The sequence below is a fragment of the Rhipicephalus microplus genome, chromosome 3 (assembly GCF_043290135.1).
Source record: "Rhipicephalus microplus isolate Deutch F79 chromosome 3, USDA_Rmic, whole genome shotgun sequence".
In the NCBI taxonomy this organism is placed as follows: Eukaryota; Metazoa; Arthropoda; class Arachnida; order Ixodida; family Ixodidae; genus Rhipicephalus; species Rhipicephalus microplus.
This window is the reverse complement of record NC_134702.1, coordinates 276,082,543-276,106,044: the sequence shown is the minus strand read 5'-3', so window position 1 is coordinate 276,106,044 and position 23,502 is coordinate 276,082,543. Positions and strand designations below refer to the sequence as shown.

The following is a 23,502-nucleotide window of genomic DNA, read 5'->3' as shown; positions in this document are numbered from 1 at the left end:
ATTAGTCTGAATGATGCATTATGGAAGCCAAGTTCCGTCAGCTCCAATGACGATCACATAAAGGAAAGAAGATCCTGGTACCTTAGCCAACGGTTTCGAATTCGCTCAAAGCAACTAAAGCCCTCTTGTGTTTTTAAGGACCACTGAACTGCACGAGCGCTTGTGAAAGAACAGCGTGAGACCATGCTCTGTAGTCTCGAGCTGACTATTATTCATTCTCTTTTTTACTCCTATTCTCTATATTTTCCCTTTCTATTATTTTTCTTTTACCCAACCCCAAGTGTAAGGTAGTCAACCGAGCCAAGTTTCGTAAACCTTCCTGCCTTTCTTGCCCCGCCGCGGTGGTCTAGTGGCTAAGGTACTCGGCTGCTGACACGCAGGTCGCGGGTTAGAATTCCGGCTACGGCGGCTGCATTTCCGATAGAGGAGGAAATGTTGCAGGCCCGTGTACTCAGATTTGGTTGCTCGTTAAAGAACCCCAGGGGGTCGAAATTTCCGAAGCCCTCCACTACGGCGTCTTTCAAAATCATATGGTGGTTTTGGGACGTTAAACACCACAAATCAATGAAATCCCTGCCTTTCTTTTTAATTTCTCTATCTCTCTTTTCAAATACAAGCAAAGGCATTCTCGCAAATCGGAATAGATTTCCTGAGCCCATTCCCAACCTCTATTACATGGAACCGATGGATCATTGTCGCAACCAATTACTTGTCTCGTTACGCATATAGTAAAGCCATGCCGAGGGGCACAGCAGCAAAAGCCACTCAATTTTTCGTGAAAAACGCCATCCTTCGGCACGGCGCTTCAACAGTTCTGTTTAGAGATAGAGCTACTGGGTTCACGGCAGCACTTCTGAGCCGGTTCTCCGGCTCAGCGGTAGAGCTCACCGGAGAACAACGGTGTACCATCCCCAAGCTAATGGACTAATGAGTGTCCTGATAAGACCCTCGCAGACATGCTCTGCATGCACATTACAGAGCATAAGAACTGGGATGAAATCATGCCTTATGTGACCCTCGCCTATTATAGCAACCCGCAGGAAACTACCGGAATGACGCATTTTAGTTTAATACACCCTCGCATAGTCACTACGACGTTGGCTGCTATACTGCCGCACGAGTGTGAATACACTCATACCGACGCTGAAGAATTCGGTCAGCGCGCCGAAGAAGCCCTAAAGCTTGCCCGCGTGCGCATTTGTCACCATCAACACAAAGATGGGAAACGGTACCACCTACGGCGGAAAGTAGTTACCTAAACCCGAGGCCACAACGTTGGGGTCTGGGTCCCTATACGTCGTCGCGGACTTTCAGAAAAGCTATTAAGACGAAGCTTCGGCTCATATCGAGACACCTTAAGCTTTAATGACACCAACTACGAAGTGATTCTCGACTCCGATAGCAGTTCCAGTCGCCAAAAGCGTTCACCCGAGGTCTTGCATGTCCTCCGGATGAAACCCTACTTGTCCAGCTAGCCCTTGCTTGTCTTGTGGGCACCAGTGTGTATTTGTGCGTTTTCATACGTAGAGCGGTTCGGAATGATGCCATTTTAGGAGGGAGGCAATTGCCACGTGCGTGCTGCAAGGAAGACAAGGACTACACTGCATACGCGCATCTTCACGCTTTTATGCAGGAAGCAATAACGAGAAAGCCGATCAACGCTCTAGTGTGCGGTAAATAAAAAGACCGATCTGCTGCTGGTTTCTCAGCCTTTTCAATACGACCTGTGTCTTCACGTCCTGACAACAGGAAATGTTATGCGCTCTGCTACCAGCTATAAGCTCCACAACTTCGTTCTTTATCGTCACTTTTTTACCCCACTGCTTGCTGCATTAAATATACAAATTTGTGCGCTTTGCTGCCACCTATACACTCCACAAATCTGCTTTTATTTACCACTTCCTTTACCCAGCTAGTTGCGGCGTATGTTATATGTAAGGTTTGCGCCCTGCTACCAGTAGTAAGCTCCAAAACTTCGCTTTTTATTCTTACTTATTTACCTACCTCCTTGCTGCATTTATAATAGAAGGTTATACACTCTGCTACCAGCTTTAAGCTCCACAAATATGCTTTTCAGCCTCTTTTTTACGTTTTTATTGCATTCAATATACAAATTTATGCACTCTGCTATCAGCTATTAGCTCCAAAAAAGCTTGCTTTTCCTCTTCACTTCCTAACTCACCTTCTTGATGCTATTATTATACAAGGCTACGCACTCTGCTGCCTGCTCTAAGCTCCAGAAATCTGACTTTCATCCTTACTTCTGTTTCCACATATATTTGCTGCATTTATTATATAACGTTGTGCACTCTGCTGTCAGCTATAGGCTCCGCAAATCTGCTCTTCATTCTCACTTCCTTCACCTACCCCTCTGATGCATTTTTACACAAGGTTATGCACTCTACTGCCAGCTATGAGATCCACAAATCTGCTATTCATCCTCACTTTCTCTACCCACTACTCTACACAGCGTTTAATATACGAGATTATGTACTCTGCTGCCAGCTAAAGGCTCCACAAGTCCGCTCTTCATCCTCATTTTTACCCACTTCTTTGCTGCATTTGATATACAATGTTCTGCGCTCTGCTGACAGCTATAAGCACCACAAATCTGCTTTACATGTTCACTTCCTTTACCCACCTCGCTGCTGCATTTAATATACAATGTTCTGCGCGGTGCTACCATCTAAAGACTCCACAAATTTGGTCTTCATTCTCACTTCTTTCTGATCCCTTTGCTGCATTTGATTTACAAGGTTACGCGCTCTTCTGGCAGCTATACTTTCCACAAATATGCTCCTCATCCTCAATTTTTTTAGCCACCTTCTTGCTGAATTTTATATACAAGGTTATGTGCTCTGCTACCAGTGATCATCTCCACGAAATTGCGTTTTATTCTTGCTTTCTTACAGTTAAGGTTATCTAACATTATGTGCTATTCTACCAGCTATAAGCTTGACAGAATCGCTCTTCATCGTCATTTTTCCGGTCTTCTTGCTGTATTCCTTAAGTTGGGTTCTTCGCTCTGGTATCCATGTGCTTTGTTTTTAGAGATCCTGTGTATAAAATCAATAACAATGATCATTTAGGATGTTTGCCTGCAATCTTGCGATGTATGTCTGCTGGCCTATGCTGTTGATGTTGCATTTGTATGTACTAAAAAAGAAAAACGGGAGAATAGCATGGAAGATTACGCTCAGGTTTAGCGTACGCATTGGAACAGTATTGAACAGAAAGAGGAGCTTTGGATTATGGCAATATTTGAGGCAGCATACACCCACTGTTCTTTGAGAACTGTAGTCTAGCAGTGTAACATGCAAATTTACCGCTATACAGATACAGAGAAAATACGCAGTTTTCAAGAGAAAACGCGGATTTAATGAGCACAAACACTTTATGCTGAGTGGGGCATTGTCCGTGTTCTGCACTGTAGAATGACTAATATTCAGTGTTTTGTTGAATTATTACAATATTTGTCTCTAATTCTAAATGCACAAAACATTTCTCGTAAGGTCAGAGAACATGCGTAAGCATTACGTAGTGACCACCTGTTCTTGCAGCAGGTGGTCAGTAGATTTCTATTCTTGAGAGATCAGCCAAACCCGTTAATTCTCACAATAAGTCAAGACATGTCGGAGCTGTACCAGAATTTATTTGCCTCCATCATGGACAATAGTTTGTAGAAAGTATCCCACTACTTATTCGAGATGGTTTCTTCTTATCATCATTTCGCTAAACAACTCACGAAGCCCAGATAAGCATTGGAGCACCGAGAAAAAAGCGATAAAATGCTTGGCATGTTATATCAATTCAAACAGTTAAACTTGCATAAATAAAGTGAGCCAGCCTTACGCATGCTGGTGGGTGATGCGTGCTACATGGATACAATGTGTCAACGTAACGTTAGCTCGACTTAAAAATATATGCAGGAACACGTTCTTTCGACGTGACCAAATGCATGTTGCTCACCGTTGCCTGAAGTTACAATATTTTTTGTGTTCTAAAATATTGTTTATTTAGATATTTTCAATAGGCTACCTTTTCAATAAACGAATATAGATAACAAAGTTCAATTAGAAAGTTGTAGATTGGTTTGCAAAATGCCCGAATAGCCAGTTGTGAACTTTATATCTACGAGGTATTAGTGTTTTTCATGCTGATTATAAATGCCCGCAAAATACAAAAAATACCACGCGTAAACCCCGCTGGTGCGCCAATGCGCACAATGATTATAGGGCTCCTTAACATTCTGCGTATGAACGATCATAGCATTTGCCCCACAAAAACGACAACGGCTGCTTATCGCTGTCATGAACCTGTGTCATGAACGTGTGGTTTGTATGCGGAATGATAGGGAGCACTACAATCTTCGTGCGCATTGAAGCGCGAGTGGGTTCGCCGCGTGTTATTTTTTATTTCGAAGGCATTTATTTCGGTAGAAAAACACTAATACTTAACAGATATAAAAGTTCAAAACAGTCTATTTGGACGTTTTGCGAACCTATCTACTTCTTTTTCGCTGAAATTCTCTACCATTTTTGTTCCTTCAAAAGTTAGTTAATTAAACAGACCTAAGTAAACAACAGTTGAGAACACAAAAGATAGTCCAACTGCGGGCAACAGTGAGCAACATGAATTTGGTCACGGCGTAATAACGTGTTCCGGCATATTTTTAAACTCTTGCTAAAGATACGTTGGACACTCTGTATATGTAATGCATTAACAACACAATAATGACAAGGGCAGAATGGTGAAATGATTTGGACATTTCCTTTCGAATCGTAGGTACGTGAGTCGAATCTCGCCTCAATTTTTTCCAGCATTTCTTTCTTTCTTTTCTTCTTCTTCTTCTCCGTATTCTTACCTTGCCCAACAAGTTACTGCCTAGTTCGCTGGACAAAGTGGCGAGTCTTCCGGTAGCCAAGCAGGAGAGAAGGGCGATGAAGAAAAGGATGAAAATGGCACGTGTACTCGTTTATCACGATGGCCATCTTTTATCTACGACACACGGCCAGACTCGACCTTGACGGCTCTCCGTAAAACATGCCGAAATCTTTATTTACAATACTGTCAGTCTCATGTCGATACCAAAGCAGGTGGGCGTATATTTTACCGAAATACAGGTTTCATTACAAAGACCATAAAACAAATACAGCACTTTTTCTGTGTAAAGATGCATCAAACAAATGCACTAAGCTGAAATGCACTGAAAGTGAAATCTCGAACACTGATATATGAATTAAAATGCAACAAAATTGTGCAAATAACTCAAATATGCAAAATCAGAATTAGGTTTGGTGCAAGAAAGTGGAAGTTAAAAAATGTCAGTACAAAAAAGTTGCATGAGATAATGTAAGTTGAAAAACATTGTTAAGCAAAGACTGTTTACTAATTGCTTATAGCATCTTCACACATCATCGCAAAACCTGACTGCGATAGGTCGTTAGTTTTAGATGTATTTAGGCTATTCCACTCAAGGACGATACACAGGAAAAAAAACGTGGTCACGCGGACATCATACTGTGAAAGGCAATTCTTTTTAATGATTATCCGCATCAGTCCCGTTGCCTGTGTCTAGTGCCGTCCATCGGAAGGCGCATGCTGGGGCCACAAGCCAGAAGCTGTCTGCGCCGCCTCGTAAAATGGTTCCACGGTGACCTGCGACCGTGCGTTGGCCAAGCCGTGCTGGTGGTGATGCAGCATCTGTTCGCCGTAACCGAGAAATGCGTCTTGCTGCGAAGGCTGAACGGGCGAAAAAGCACCCGGAACACTACCAGTGAAGGCTGCTGCTGCTGCTTCTGGTCGCGCTATCCGAGAAGCCATGCGCGTGGCACCGAGCAAATCTGGCCCTGGGACAGGCCTTGAGCAGCGGTTCATACGCCTGCGCCGGTGGTAGTTTCCGTCCTTGAACATGTCCTTGTACGCAGGGTGCACACACCAATAATGGCCTTTGGCATCCGATGCGTCATCACGAGGCACCTGGCAGCAAGTAAAGGGAGCAGCAAATATCATCTTTTGACTAGTGTCGCTTAGTGGATGTAACTCGTGTCCTTGCAATCTTTCAGTTATTTCTCATTTTAAAGAAAGTTTAAGAAAAAAGTCATTTCTCCGAAAGGTTTTACGAATGCACATAGTGTGCTGAAAATATAAACACAATTTTTAGACACCCTTAAAAAGGGGCCGTTTTTGTTTCTGTGGGGCGCATCATTACGCGCTTCTTGAGTGGATCGAGACAATCTTATTTAAAAAGTTCTGCAGATCTCACCTACCTTGGGAACCAATATTATGCGAAGCATGCGGATGAAAGGTGACTGGGTTTGTAATTTTTTGTCGGCCGAGACGTCATGTAGTGGCGCTCAATATATTGACCATTCCATGCACACACATACGTTAAGCAGGCGCATATATTTTATATTAGCAGTTGTTGGCAGTTGCATATAGATGCCAACAGCAACAAGCCTATTAGCTACACCTGAAGTGGTAAGCTGAGATGAAGCGCTGGTGTATGCGCTGGGGCCCTAGCAGGGGCGGATCCAGCCACTCATTTTAGGAGGAGGGGCGGTCACCTGAAGTAACACTGAAGACGGGGCGTAGTCATGACTTCTTGTTTTACTAGCAGAAAAACTCCTAATAGGATAAATACTGTTTATGTGTGCTCAGAGTGGTTTCACTCAATTGGCATAATTGGTTACTGATGGTGGACTACAGGCACTGAAGTGAGGGGAGGGGGTTGCTGACGCAAACTTCGGGGGGAGGTCGATCATCTCTACCAACCCCAATGATTCTACTACAGGGCCCACGAGAATAGTAGCCCGCAACACTACTACACAAATCAACCTCAGTGGATGGCGGCTAACTACAATTGACGTTACCCGACATGACAGCTTTAAATTAGGTTTACATATGTAATTTTTATAAAATTTGGTAGCCAGTACTGCAACCAGGACTGACGCTTCACGAACATTAGGGTCAATTTGCAGAGTACTTCCGAGACCTGGCATGGCTCTGGGGTAGAACATTTGATTGGCACGCGGAAGGCTAGTGCTCAATTTCTGCTGGAACACTGACATATTCATTATTTGCATTCGTTTGGTCAATACTGCCTTCATAAGCTTTTTCCTAACGCTGAAGGGTTAAAATTACCCATGTGAGTTCTGGCCGTTCCTGGGTAGGTATGAAATATCTATATGTAGCACATACCCGCATACGAGTGGCACATACCCACCCTCGGGTGTGTGTCACTCTTTCGTGGAAAGCGTTTGGTGACGTACGTGACGAGATTGTGACCACATTCATGTCATGATCAGCGCGCCGTATTTGTCAAACCATCTTACTCTTTCGTACTAATTTTAATGTACCCCAAGTTAAGAGGGTAATCACGAGAGGACCCAGACGCAGGCGGTTAGATAGACAGATAGATAGATAGATAGATAGATAGATAGATAGATAGATAGATAGATAGATAGATAGATAGATAGATAGATAGATAGATAGATAGATAGATAGATAGCAAACGTGCTAGCAGTATGCAAAAAATTCTTTGCCTATAATATTGTCACTGATTCATGATGCTCACAAAGTAGAGACAGCTTGTCGAAATGAAAAGTGTTCATTTATTCGGCCGAATATGCGGCCAAGTAAAAGAAAAGACAGGTTACAGCAAGACGCAGGCACTGATAGCGGCGGGCAGAGCGTCAGCCGTCAACCAGCTGACAAGCGGCGAAGCGTGTCGGAATTTATACACTTGTCATCGAACATTATAGCGTTATCGCTAGTGGTTGCGTAAGTTCCAGAATAATCTGAACGGTTCACGAAGTGGGCGTGATCTTAACAATACGATCTACTACAGCCTCGAAGCTTCTCTGACACCGTAGGTGTGGTTTGCGCTGAACATGGTGTAACGAAGTGATAGCCAAACTTGAGGAAAGGAACGCGGCAATAATTTACTTTCATTTTTGAAATTTTTTCCCCCTGTATCGGTGAACCAGCTGCAGCGGCTGCGTTTCCGATAGAGGTGGAAAATGTAAGCCCGTGTGCTCAGATTTGGATGCACGTTAAAGAACCCCAGGTGGTGGAAATTTCCGGAGCCCTCCACTACAGCGTCTCTGATAATCATATGGTAGTCAGTCTTGGGACGTTGAACCCCTCATACCAACATACCAGCATCGGAAATCCAGCATCCTTGCAGTGGACTTTTTCCCGACGAGTCAACGCAGTTCACTGTGAGTGTGGTGTCAGCATCTTCTATGAAGCCTAAATCGATGTCAAAATTGCTGGACGATAGTTCAATGGGGGTGTGAATAACAATTCTGAGCGCCGTAAGAAATATAAATACACGTCGAGTACGGTTCGAATAGTGCGAAACCACCTTTAAAGCAATAATTTTCAAAATTGTTCAAAACTTCAGCTACGTTTTGCTTCAAACAAATGTTCACAACATTAAAAAATGAATACTATCAATTGATTGATGCGACAAAAATCACCTAAATTTTGTGAACTGAAGCATGCTCACCAGTGGCCTACTCAGTCCAATCATACCTAAAATTTACTTGAGTGACTTCTTCACTATTGTGACACAGTATATTTTGCCAAGGACTGCAATAACTTGGAATTCACTCCACTCAGCTTTAGTCAAATGCCCTGCCGGCATCACCTTATCTACAGGCCTTCCAACTTTGATGCAACTTTGTCGCATTTTTGTGCCTATAATTCGTCACTAGGTTTTTCGTTGTAACAATAATATCTGACGTTTCACGTCCCAAAACACTCTTACAATTATAAAAAACGCCATAGTGGATGGCTCCGAAAATTTAGACCACCTCGTGTTCTTTAAGCTGCACTGACTTCGCGCAGTACACAGGCCTCTATCACTTCACCTACATTTAAATGCGATCACCACGGCTGGCATCGAACCCGTTACTTTTGGTTCAGCTGCCGAGTACCAATGTCCCGGCATCACCGAGGGGGACAGGATTTCATTATACTGCTGTTTTTAAATTAAACTGCGTTTTTGATTATCAAGGACTTTCTCTGTATCTTTTTATAGAGGATAGTTTTTCTTGGGGTCCTATCACGCAAAAATTTTCGTCTATCTGTCTGTCGGCACATTTCTCTATTTGTACGCCCTTGATGAATCGATACCCCAAACGACATCAAACGACACTCCAAACGGCTGACCGCATCCACAGCGCCCACCAAGGTTGCTCAACCTTTAGCGTTCATGCATGTGTGATTGTCAATAAAAATCAATTAAGGCGCATGTTTGAGGCACCATAACAACGCTTCAATATTCTGTATGTGTGTATTTTTACTGGAAAAGGCATACATAACTAATTCTAAGGACCGTAGCGCTTATCACGCTGCACTGATGATGCGACGCTTGCACGAAAAGGCAAGTGTTTCTAACGCTTTGCTAAGACAACACGGTGGTGGCACCTTATCACCTCCAAGACGGGCGCGCACGCCTCGCGCTTTGTTTTCCAAGATAACTGCCAGATAGCGCTAATGTCTCATGTGGGACGTGACGTGATGCGCTCGTTCGCCTCCGCTGCACGCTCGAGGCACTCTAACGCAGCGCCTCTAGAATTTCATTCACTGATTTTCTTGCGCCTAACATCATATAAACGTTATGTTCTCTCTCTCCAGACGCAATATCGACTACATTTGCAGTGTAGCATGCAGATACGGGGCCAATTCTTTCTTGTTTATTATTTCGATTTGATGTTTGTTCAGTTGTATCAATCATATCCACGTACGATTTTGAACTACGGGCAACTCTTGTGATTCATAAAAAGTGGGCATCTCGTAAATTGGCACGCACAACAAGTTTGTAATACAAAATTATGCCCTCAAGTCAATAAATCAAATATTTTAGAACTTCTTCGATTCCTCACAACCCTCATAAAACTTCTTGTCTGTTTGTATGTCTGTCAATCTATGTGTCTGTCTTGACGGGCGAGTTGGTGCACTTAACGTAGTGGGAGTGACTGTCAACATATTTGCACAGCACAAGAGTACGAGTAGTTAAGACGTAACTACAGAAGACTACTCGTAGTCTTCTTGTTCTGTGGAAATGTGTTGATTCCTAATCACCAAATAGCCCAAGCATCTGTCTTATCTGGAATAGCGGCACATTCGATCGCATCAACACAGTAGGCAAACGACAGTAAGCGGAAAGAGCGCAAACGATCAACTAGCCTTGTTTACTTGGTCGCTGCATTTGGCACTTTCTCACACCTCTCAAATAAACCCAAAGAAGGGATGGGAAGAAATACAGAAAGAAACACATGCCTAAATCATGTGATGCCCACGAATCGTGCCCTACTCTCTCTCTCTCTTTGCTGCTGCCTAGAAAGCTGAACGATGCGTTCACGAACGCGCAGGGAAACATCAACAAGCGTTATTTACTAGAAGAAAAGGAGCGAACTTGTCTGCGCTCGCTCGCCACGCACAGCTCGTGCATGGGGAGCGGGCCCGTATTTTCCAGGCAGCAGCGAAAACGTAGTAGGGCTTGAGCTTTTAAAAGCTTTTTATACTAGGAAAACATGCGACAACTACAATACAGACGTGTTCTCTGCTCTATACAGCCCAGTATGCTATTTTCTTAAATATTCTTCACAAGTGTTTCTCCTTTCAGGAGCTTGCTCGGCGAGCTTCTTATTCGCACCTTGCCAGGTCGCGGCGACGTCCAGCATGTACACCAGTGTTGTCAATGTACATTTCTCCGGTAAGAGCTCCGCTCACCTCCCCGATGATTACAGCAATGCTCACTAAATGGCACGTCACATCCAAAGGCGTCGTTTCATGTGAAGGAGAGTAGACGAATAGATGAAGAGAGTAGATAGGCACGGAAGGTTTTTAAGGTATCTGTATAGGAAGAGCGCGGGCATAATGCGCAGAAAAATCACTAGGAGGCTCACCACTAAATATATGCCTGGAAGTTTGAGTGATATGGCAACAGGGAGCATTAAGCGAAATGTCAAAGAAGTGGAGAGGATTTATTGGATGGCAGCGACTGAAAAAAAGCGAGCTCTCTGTAACTACCATAAGGGCGAAAACGAAATTTGGAGGGACAGGTTTTACGATAATTCAAGAGCAAGCGCTTTACTGTTCAAAGCGATATCGGCTTGCTTTAGAACTTGTAGTCAAAAGCGAAAGCCAATAAAGAAGAACAACAATGTACTGCCATGGCCACGTCTGTGTAGAGCATGTGAAAAGCCGGTTTTCGCTCTGCAGGGTGAAACCCCGAGGCAGTTTCAGGCTCTGAAGTTCTGTATCAGACGCATGTGCAGCCTAGCTGTCAGGCTGGCCACATCAGAGCCCAAAACTGCCTCGAAATTTCGCCCCACGGAGCGAAAACTGCCTCATCGCGCTCTACACAGACGTGGCCGTGGTTGCACATGCTGGAGGGGTGGGGTGAGAGCTAAGGAAACGATGGAACATGTTCTGACTTTATGCTACGATATCCATCCATGTATACTTGTGGGTAGACGCCTACATAAGGCTTTGGGTGTTAGGGACAACCATGGAAAGCAGAACACTGCAATAGAAGCAAGTTAATGACGGGTAGAGCATTGGTGGCAGAAAAGCAGAAATAAGGGACAGAAATAGCAAAAAATGAGGTCATTCTGCCTGAAGAGGCAGAGAGATGGACCATGAGTTCATAGTTTTCTTAGTTAAAATAAGATAGGTTTAATGAATTGATTGATTGGATGTAGGGTTTAACGTCCCAAAACCACCATATGATTAATAAAGACGCCTTATTGGAGGGCTCCGGAAATATTTAACACCTGGGGTTCTTTAACGTGCACCAAAATCTGAGCACACGGGCGTACAACATTTCTGCCTCCATCGGAAATGCAGCCGCCGCAGCCGGGGTTCAAGCCCGCGACCTGCGGGTCAGCAGCTGAGTACCTCACCCTTTAGACCACCGCGGCGGGGCAAGGCTTAATGGAGGTAGATAAGTAAGTATATCTTACATAGCCAACATGGAAGTTTTAAATGCGAAGCATTTCTTAGCGAACTTCGGTGACCTTGAATCTATCTATCTATCTATCTATCTATCTATCTATCTATCTATCTATCTATCTATCTATCTATCTATCTATCTATCTATCTATCTATCTATCTATCTATCTATCTATCTATCTATCTATCTATCTATCTGTCTGTCTGTCTGTCTGTCTGTCTGTCTGTCTGTCTGTCTGTCTGTCTGTCTGTCTGTCTGTCTGTCTGTCTATATGTCTATCTATCTCGCTGTCTACGGCTTTTAGCAATCCTGGCTGTTTAGATAATGGTAAACTTTGTACGGCATTACATGGCTGTATGAAGAACATATTTGTCTATTCATAACATGAAAATTATGACATGTATGTCATGAATGTTATGATTTATATTTCATGGTCCTGCAGCTCTTGCGGTGGTTTCGTTCACATGTCATGTCATAAAACTGGTATGATGTGACATATTTGCCTTGCAAACACAAGCGACAGACCCTAACATGAAAATAATTGCATGCGTGTCATGTAACAACATGACTACATGCCACGCTCATGATGCTCTCACGCCCGTTTCGCTAGCATCACATATACCAAACTCGGTATTACAGTACGTGAATGGATGATGAAAGTATGTGACTGGTGCGAACATGATAATCGTGAGATGCGTGTAACATAACAACATGACTACATGCCACGCTCATGATGCGCTGGCGGCCATTTCGATAGCTTCACTTATACCGAATTTGGTAATACAGGATGTGAATGGAAGACTGAGGTATGATACTGGTGCAAACATTATAATCATGATATGTGAGTCCTGTAACAACATGACTACATGTTACGCTCATGATGTGCTCGTGGCCGTTTGCAAGCTTCACATGTATCAAACTCGGTATTACTTGACGCGAACGGATGGCATATGTAAATGACACATTCAAATATGATAATCACGACATGCGTGTCATGTAACAAGATCACTACATGCCTTACTCCTTATGCGCTCGCAGCCGTTTCACTAGCTTCACATATGCCAAACTTGGTATTATGCGATGACAATGGATGACGAAGGTATGTGACTGGTGGAAACAATATAATCATGAGATGCCGTGTGATGCAAAAACTTGACTACATGCCACGCTCATGATGCGCTGGCGGCTGTTTCCCTTGCTTCTCTTATACTAAATTTGGTATTACAGGAGGTGAATGAATGACAAAGGTGTGATACTGGTGCAAATAAAACAAACATTAGATTCGTGTCATGTAACAATGTGACTACATGCTACGCTCATGATGCGCTTGCGACCATTTCGGTAGCTTCACATGTACAAAACTTGGTATTACGTGACATTAACGGACGACATATGTAAATGACACATCCAAACATGGTAATCACGACATGCACGTCATGTAATAACATGACTACATGCCACACTCATTATGCGCTCGCGCCCGTTTCGCTAGCTTCACATATGCCAAATTTGGTATTATGTGACGTCAATGGATGACAAAGGTATTTGACTGGTGCAAACAGGATAATCATGAGAACCATGTCATGTGAGAACATGACTACTTGCCCTAGTCAAGGCGCTAATACAATTCGACGTGACGCGGTGCGCGAGCTCGCAGGCGCTAATTTTGTCGCGTTACGCTGGCGTTGCCACGCCAAGCGCCGGTCGTGCCATGTACTCACAGTTGCGCGCCGCACTGCGTTGCTTTGACGCATGCGCCTTTCAACGCACCCGGCATCCCTTATTCACGAAAAGAGGGAGACGCAGTGTTGCCTGGCTAACGCATCGTCGAGAAATGCAGCATGTCGCATTTCGCGCCGGTGGCCGTCGGGCCACGCCAACGGACGCTGGTTGCGCCGGGCGTCAGACTATGGAGTGCTCGCGTTTTGCTAACGTAGCGTCACGGTGCCAAGCATGCGCAAGCGTCAACGCTACATTGGAGTATAATGGGCCTTTCACGATGCATTCGCGGCCGTTTTTCTAGCTCAACATATACCAACTTTAGTGTTACGAGACGTCAATGGATTACAAAAGTATATGACTGCTGCAAACATCAAAATCCTCACACGCGTGTCATGTAAGAACATGACAACATAACACGCTCATAGCGTGCTCGCAGCTGTTTCGCTAGCTCCACATGTACTAAATTTGGTATCATGTGACGTGAATAGATGACGCATGTAAGCGACACATCCAAACAAAATAATCATGACACGGAAGTCATGTACGGCATTATTTCCCTCCACTTCGTAACCTTCTGCTGAGTTTTAATTGGCATATAAACCTCTCTCATTCTTGCTTCGGATATCATCAATTCCCACTGTACGTGGGATCTGCAAATTTTTAGTTTTTGTTTTTTGTGAGCCTGGTGGCACACATTTCACCGATCCGTTATAAAGGGCACGAGCATAGCATCCATTCATCCATCTTTCCATACGTCAATTTTCGATAGTCCACGCGCTTGCTTCCACGCGACCACGTCCATATCGTTCTCGTTTCTTCGTAGGCACGGCGGCACGTTCCAGGTTCCTATCACGCATGTTACTCATGGGTACTGATTTCCTCGCAGGCCCCTTCACCTGCCTGCTCTCAACGCCTTTGAAGAACGCCTGATAGCACCACGTCTGTCATTTCTGCGCTTTATGCACTCCATTATTTGACTCACGGCAGCGGCCAATGTGCCATACATAGGGCAGTTGATTAACGTGCCCTACGAAGTGGCCAACAATATATAGGCTAGAAAGGTTTTCGTAGTGTCGTGAACGAGGTTGCAAGGCTGAGAGAGTAGACGATACAGCCTCCAGAGGGTGCAAACACTCGCTGGCACGTGACATCTACGCGTATGAGTCCGCCCTCTCAGGCATTTTTCGTTTAAAACAAGCTTTGTGAAATGTAGCAGTACAAAGTCGCTGTGCTCTTCACAGAGTGCCGATAAATTTTGAACGAAGGAAAAAAAAACTGATCTTCAGGGTATGCTACCACGTGATCTTCATCTGAACAGCACAGAAGCGGTATATACAGGATTCTCCAGCTAACCTTAGCCAGAGTATGCTAGCCACCATACTGCGGGCGTCGTTGCACTTTGTTGAATATCGGGCAGAAAAGTGGCTTTCAAGCACTGCAAACAGTGCGTAAAAGACGGAAGCAAAGCTAATATGTCAACATGCAATACGATGAAAAAGAAAAAAAGGCACGCCAGGGTTGTCGCCTGCAGCAAAAGAGGGTGAGTTCGCCACATAGCTTGCTGCTAGACAGGCAAGATGGCGGATTTATACGCTACAGTGGTCCCGTAGGGACCATATACAGTTAATCTACTGGAGCGCTAGCCAGTGACGCGCGAGAGGTTGACGACGGAGTGTAGCTGGATGCAGTGAAACCACGTCACTGCCGCGAAACTGCTTCACGAAACATCTAATTTGACCATAGATATTATAGCTAGTTATCTTCGCGGAGGAATAGAGTGAAAAAAAGAATTTTTACTATTCATGTAGCCTTCTGCAGATGCACAAAGTAGGAGTGCGACGCCTTTTTGCTGCGCACACCCAATTTTTGTAGTCTTCAAATGGCATCTGCCTCACAATGCAGTTTTACCAGTGCTTTAACACCCCCCTGCCCCCCCCCCTCCCAAATCAAGGTGGATGTTTCAGCTGAGAAAGGCTGTATAGGTCAACTAATAACTGCCAGACCAATCAAAGACCAACGAAAAAAAGTATGCAGCAGAGCACGCACTCTTTTAAAGCTGTCTGTATCAATTGCGGTTATTTTGGTAAACATACCCGCTTTATTGTGCTCTCCACGCACGCAGAAAGCAGCTCCAACAAAGTTCTTTGAAAACAAGGTTGTCATTTCCTTAGGTGTGTGCAGGTGTGTACGGGGGGGGGGGGACAGCCATCCTTAATAAGAGGAGTGAGGGAGGATGCTATGCCTGCCCCATATATTGGATTATTAGGGAGGGAAGCCGCTGCGATCAATCTGCGCCCTCCTCGAAGGTGTATGTTTTAGCTCGCAAAGGTTGGAGTGGCTATACAAACTGCCGGACAGATCAAGCAACAAGGAAAAAAAGTACACAGACAATTAACAGGCCGCAACTTTTTTTTTCAACTGACATGTTTATGCTAATTGTAAATTTGGGAAATGCAACCCGCTTTATGGTGCTCCACTGCGTACACAGAAAAAAGTAGCGACGAAGTTCTCTGAAAATCAGTATGTGAACCTTAGGTTGTATATGGAAGAAAAGGGGGAGAGTCGCTGTCACTGGGAGAAGGGGAAGGGGGTTCTCCTGTTGGAATTTTCATTTTATTTTTGCAAAGTCTCGTTGGAAATAGGAGTACAAAGAAATCGAAGTTTGCTTGAATTGCTTGAATTTTACTTATTGTTCTTTCTTTCTTATTACGTTAATGTAAGTACACCTCTTCCATTTGTCAGCTAAATTCTTAGTACGTTCAATACTTGTTCCTTCTCTGTGCACGACTTTCCATTTATTGTCTGCTGATGCTCATTTTTATTTAATTATTTTCGTTGATTCTTTATTTCATTGCGGTATGCCTGACTTCCCTTTCATTTTCACTGTTCAGTCACATTATGCACCAAAACACTTGTTCTTGCGTCTTTTATCCAGTTGTTGTCTTTTGATTTTTACCTAATTAACAATACGCTTTTCTCGCACCGGTTCATGACAGCGCTAAGCAGTCACAGCGCTTGTTGCTGTGGCTGTCGCAAAACGTGTTCATCGCGAAGCCTCCACCACCGTTTCGGCTCTGTCAAGGCAGCACAATGGGACAAATGCTGTGGTCGATAGTACGTGGAACGTTAGGGAGCACGAAAATCATAGTGCGTGCTGGCGCGCGACTGGGTTTGTCACGTGGCATTTTTTGTACTTCATCGGCATTAGCAATTAGCAGAAAAACACTGATACTTCACACATATAACGCCCAAAACTGTCAAATGAGACATTTTGCAAACCGATGTGGAACTTTCTCACTGAATTTTTATTCATCTTCGTTCCTTTAAAAGTTAGTTAAATAAACACACCTGATTAAACAATATTTTTGAACGTATAAAATAGTCTAACTGCAGGAAGTGGTAAGCAACATGCATTAGGTCACGTCGTAATTGCTTGTGCCGGCCTATTTTTAAACTCTGGCAATTGTGGCTAGAAGGGGAGGTGTCAGCATCGTCTCGGCCGCGCCTTGAAACGAGGCGTGCTGGTATTTCAATCCGCCGCGGGGCGGCGCGCACGTCAATTCTTAATTCGGTTGAGAGCACCCACGCTAGAGTGTACTAGAAGTGTCGAGTGGCATGACCGCACCTCGCCGCCTGATACCTTCGGCGTGGGTCGCAATGGTGGCGCTGCAGGCGAATAGTACCAAAAGAACAACGCGCTGCGTGCAGGAACTGCTATGCGCTTCTGCTCCTCCGTCACGCTTTCTTCATGCAGATTTCTTCGTACCTGCCGGCATTCATGTTCAGCACATAATGCCATAGCCCTTGAAGTATGACACGCCAATCTACTGAATGTGAGTTCCAGAAAAGCCCTTGTGAGAGATCAAAAATCCTTCAGAGAGGGCGTGTCTTATACCGATTCCTTGTTTTGACACTTTCTTCTTTGGTTAGGCGTCTGAAATATTCAGAATAACTGAGCCGATTTATTGAAAGTTATTTGTGCTCACAAAGCTGTGAGATTAAAACAAAATACCATTTCAAACGCACGCAGAACGAGGAGGCCGTAAGTAGAGTGTGGAGAGGAATGGAATCTGAACCCCCTACACCATAAAATTTTTCCGTAATTAACCTTTTCACGGTATAAAAATACTTACACGCATTCACAGTGACCACCGATTGCGAAAGTTAGTCATTCTGCTGCACCTCCACCCGCTTAAAACAATTCTGGGTGCTAGCTTTGCGTCAGACGATTGCAGTTGGCAAAGCTGAATATCGCGGCTCTCTGTACAAATGCGCAGTACACTCTTAAAAAAAAGTTCGTAAAAACCTAGTAACTGGAAGGAAAATGTTAGTAACAGCCACTGTTACTAACTCTCTGAGACAGTTACTAACCTTTTACAAACTTGAAAGCAACAGGCGTGTTGTTACTACCCAAACCGCCTAGTTACTAACTCGAGTTAGTAACAAAAAGCTACCTTGCTTATAACCCTTCACAGTGCTGCAAAAACACGCATTCACTCACTGAGTGAAAGATTTTAATAAATTTTGCCATTTATCCCCTCGTACCTTCTCAAACCCTTCCCGTATATTCACTTTTTTTTATCATAGGTTGAATGCATATAATTTATACGGCCAACATTTTTAGAGGAATTGATATTTGAGTCTAACTGCATGTCACCCGAAATTTTATGCTGTCGTGTTTATCTTTGTTCCTCTGGATACGACGCTCTTCTTCGGACCATGGGCCCCTGGGTTTGAACCCCACTATGCCCAGAAATTTGTTTTTTTTTTCTTTTGAGCCAAAATAGCCTTAGATGATTTATCGAACTGAAAAGTTACCGTCAGCGTCCCGCGGCGTCGGGCAAAGCACAAGTGAAGCGAGAAATTATGTCGTGATGACGTCACTATTGATGTTACGTCATAAATCGCCAAAATATGTGACGCCGTTATGCCGTTATCACGTCCCGTTACAAAATAACGTCATCACACGACATTGTAGCTTGGTCAAAGGTAGATCTATCACGGATGATGTGCAAAACCATGCACGTTAGGTGCAGAAGCTTTCGGAGGGATCAATACGACGACGGAGATGAACAAGATGATGGCTTTCGTCTTCGACTCGTCTTACGTGAAAGCACATGAGACCCTATGAGTTTTTTTTTCTTCTTCTTCTCTGCATTTATCCACTTTTCTTTCCTCCAACACCTTGCTAGGGAACGCATGGTGGTGTATACGTCATTGCTAGGCGAGTTTATGCTGCAAACACTGCCTGCGCTGAACTCGCTACTGCGCCCTGTGCACATTTTCTCGTCCTTCGTTTAGTAAGGCGTTGTTTCACCATAATGAGCTTAATGAGGAGCCCGTGAATTACAAAAAAAATTGTGACGTGTTCACTTTCGCGCCACGATGTGTTTCACGAAGTGAAACAATGAAATCGTTTCGATTGATAAGTTGCTCTCTGAGAACCTTAATGTCGTAATTTCACTATTAAGAGTCTACTAAAAGAGAAAATTTTGATCACTGTTCCATTTTTAAATTTTGCGCCGCAAAGTCCACGTATATATTTTGTACTTTCGCGTGAATGATAAACGATATTCTCTTAAACTTGGTAAGTAATACCGATGGCCCCCTCAGTGGAGAATGTACTTCATTTTCACTGATTACGAACTACATAGGACTTCGTAGACGCGATCAAACTCTATCACGTCAAGGCGTTTGGTTCGGGAACTTCAGGTGTTTTCTCTTCGCACTTCCTTTTTGCGGGTCTTCTCGTGGCAAGCGCGCCGATTTTGGAAATTCACTAATGAGATAAAATTGTTGTTATCCTTAATGGCCCTTTAACGTATAAGCTATATGCTTCGTTCACGGCGGCTCATAACAGCGATAGGCAGGCGCAGCGGTTATCACTTTTGCTCTCGCAACCACCAGGTGCGTCGTCGCAGAGCCACAGCCATCGTCGCAGAGCGGCCGCGGTGGCAGAACGTTCGGTCAAATACAGGGGTCGTTTGCGCGCGGAACATTAGGGAGCACTGTATTCAAGGTGCGTAAGCGGGCACGCCACTTAAACTTTTTTCTTATTTCGCGGGCATCTGCAATAATCAGAGAACAGCAATACTTCAAGCACAATAAGTTAGAAACAGTCAAATGGGATGTTTCACAAACCGATCAACTACATCTTATTTAAAACTTTTTCGGCCAGCTTCATTGCCTCAAAAGCTGATACATAATTCTTGCCTAATTAATCAGTGTTAAATGAAGCAACGAAATAGCGCAATATTCTCCATGCAATAACCACAAGCATTATTTTGGTTGTATTGTGATAGTCTGTATGCAATTTTTTGTTACTTTTTCTGGCTAAATTTAGCTTGGGCATGTATGCAATTATGAAACTGCATTCACTGTGCATCTTATATTTCTGCTTCAAGTTCTGAAATAACAGTTGACTAGTATTGCAGTCCTCACTTAAAGCAAGTTTACTTTACATTAGTTTTGTTGTAGCTGGCATGACACTTTATGAAAACGTTCATGTCCACAATGTGATATAATGCTTCTTGAAATTTTCTATGAGAGGACTACAAAATGTTTATAGATAGAAATAATGAACGTGGTGAACTGATTATGAATGTACAACATTAAACCCTGGCACTCATATCAAAATGTCTTCTGCCTAAATTTTTCCTCCAGTTGGATATGTATCAAACTGTGGCAAGTAATGTGTAGGTAGTATATAACAAATAAACATGATTTTAAATTAATAAGTTTATTGTCATTGCAAGCATTTTGCGTACAGTGAGGAAGGAAGGAAGCAACCAAAGGTAGAAGGCAGGGAGGTTAACCAGAAAGACATCAGGTAAGCTACCTTACACTGGGGAATTAGGGAAGGGGACAAGAAAGATGAGAAAGAGAGAAGAAAAAGAAAAAGGAAAAGACAGACAGTCAATTCACTGTGGCGTGTAGAACTCTACCGCAAGTCAGAGGCATTCACACAAACTCGTAGTCCTCAAAAAACATAAGAGGGCTTTCACTGTCTTGTGGGCTGTCGAGGGATGTGGACGGTGCTGTATTAGCACCTGCACAGAAAGAGGCCGATCATTCAGTCGCCGCAATGCGTTGGCAAGTACTTGTCTCTCTGAGGTCAATCGAGAACAGCAGGTGTTCAATATTTTCATCAGTGTTGCAAACATCGCATGCTGCACTATCAGTCATTCCGATTAACGTGGTACAAGCTTTCGTGAAAGCAAGTCCCAGTCAAAAACGATAGAGAAGCGAAGTGTCACGTCGATGTAGGCCGGGTGCAGGTCAGAGTTGTAGTGAAGGGTCATGTTCATGTAGTCTGGTACGTCGTATGCTTGGTGTGTTCCACTCAGTCAATGTGAGACTGCGAGCCAGTTGGCGAATTTGCCTCGCAGCGTCCGCTCTTGAAAGCGGAATCAAAACACTGTTTACTTCCTGATCTGATGTGTGAGCAGCATGATCTGCAGAATCATTTCCATTGCTGCCACAATGCCCAGGTAACCACTGAAAGTCGATGTCGTGGCCTTTTTGTATTAAGAGGTGCTGAAGTTTCACGGTTCGATAAGTCAACTGCCCGTGGCATCCGCGTCGGTGAACTGATGGCACGCACTGTAACGCTGGTTTTGAGTCAGAAAACACGGCCCATTTACTTGGTCTTTCTTCAAAATTGACGAGTTCTAGTGCACTGCGCAAAGCCTCGAGTTCTGCCGCCGTGAACATCGTCGCATGCGAAGTCTTAAAACGCAGAGTTACCTCTTGTAATGGTATAACCACTGCTCCACATGAACTAGACGATGTAGACGTGCCATCTCTGTAGATGTGCACGTGGTTACTGCAGGTCTGGTCCAGTACTAATAGACTCAGTTGTTTTAGGGCATGTGTCGGTAGGTCAGATTTTCTCCGCATTCCTGGGCTCATTAAGTAAACTCGTGGCCGACTCAAGCCCCAAGGAGGAAGCAGTGGCTTTGATGCAGGTGCATACGCCTCAGTAAATGATGAGCATTGCTTGCAGACAGTGGCACCGTATGTCGTGCGGGGCCTTTCAGCAGCGAGGCTCCCCGGGTGGTGGGAAGGGGTCCTGGTATAATGCCTGTGGTGCATACGCGTTGTCTCGGTAATATTATGTGTCTTGATTTAGTGATCTCGGGCAATGACAATGGTTTCAGCTGTTGAAACACTGCAGGGTAATCCAAGGCATATCTTGAGTGCTTGGGCTTGAATGCTCTGAATTTTATGCAGGTTAGTCTTGCCTGTGTTAGATATTGTAATTAAACTCTACCATAAGAATCCGATAAACTGCACCCTGTACAGTTGTAGCATGGACGGTACGGGCACTCCCCATTTCTCTTCTGCAAGGAATTTGAACATGTGAATGTTGCGATCAACTGCTTCTTCACATAGTTCGCGTTCGGAGTCCACAACAGGTTTCTGTCTATTATGACTCCTAAGAATCTGTGGCTTCTGCTGAACGATATGTGTTCTCCGTTAATCGAGATGCTGTAAGCAGGCATCGGTTTCCGCGTGAATGCTACCACTGCACATTTTCCGCAGGACACCTCGAGACCTTGTTTACGAACGTAGCATGACGTCGTTGTGGCAGTTTTCTGAAGGCAGTCTCGAAGCTGTAGCCTTGTCACACCTGATGAAGTCAGCGTAGATAGAAAATTCTTCAGTGGTTGGTAGGTGCTCGACTAGTCCACTGAGGGTTATATTGCGAAGTGTAAGGCTTAGCACTCCTCCTTGAGGGACTCCTCGGCTACTGCAATACTCAGGTGTTGGGCCATTCACCATCGTCACGTAGAATGATCTCAGCTGTAAGTAGCTGTACACCCACACATATACCTTTCCACCAAGACCTACTGTTTCCAAAGCACTAAGGATGGCTTCATGGGCGACATTGTCTTAAGCTCCCTTAACGTCTAGAAACAGGGCAGCACACAGTTTCTTAGAGGCTTTCTGGTGTTCAACATATGTCACCAGATTAACAACATTGTCAATTGATGAATGGCCGTGCCTGAATCCAGTCATGGATACTAGATAAATTTCATAGTGCTCTAAATACCACTTCATTTGTGTTAAAGTAATTCTTTCCACTGTTGTTCCCACACAACTGATAAGCACAATATGACGGTATGAGGCAATATCCACGAGATTCACCAGCTTTGAGAAGCGGAATGAGGCGACTTGACTTCCATGCTTGGTAAACCATACCAGTCTGCCAGGAGTCATCGTATAGGCATAAGAGTGCCTTCCGAGATTCGTCTCCAAGGTTACAAAGGGTACACAATGCAGTCAGGTCCGGGTGCTGAAGAACGTCTGCACAGTGCCAGTGCCACTTCTACCTCATCCATAGAAAGTGGGCATTCTATGCGGGGATCACGTGAGAGAAGCGGGTTGTCGAGTATTGCTATTCTTGTTTTCATGAAATTGGACTTGACGGCGATTCTTCGACAGAAGGATTCTGCGAGGTCAATCTATCTACATTGTAGGTGAAGTGCCAGAGATGTGAATGGGTCTCGCTGACCAAAGGTTGTGCTAAGAGCCCGGACAGTTCTCCATATCAGAAATAGGGGCTTTTCACGGATCCGACGACTCGCAGAAGGATGCCCAACGTCACCAAGCCAGTTTATTCATGTGCCGTCGTATTTTCTTTTGAGTGCATCTAGTTAGCCTACGATAGAGGCGAAAATGCTGTAGGCCCGTGTGCTCAGATTTGCGTGCACCTTAAAGAACCCCAGGTGGTCAAAATTTCTAGAGTCCTCCACTACCGCGTCTCTCATAATCATATGGTGGTTTTGGGTCGTTAAACGCCACATATA

At 44.2% G+C, this 23,502-nt stretch overlaps 1 protein-coding gene across 1 annotated transcript in view; it reads right to left on the bottom strand.

Annotated features, from left to right (window-relative positions):
- Positions 1-3,632: 3,632 nt before the first annotated feature.
- The window catches only part of LOC119167935 (uncharacterized), a 362,355-nt gene continuing 342,485 nt past the window's right edge, over positions 3,633-23,502 (bottom strand). Inside the window, exon 3 of the mRNA XM_037419405.2 lies at positions 3,633-5,979. Within this exon, the coding sequence (XP_037275302.2) occupies positions 5,575-5,979 (405 nt within the window). The 3' untranslated portion in view covers positions 3,633-5,574. The remainder of the gene's footprint in view (positions 5,980-23,502) is intronic.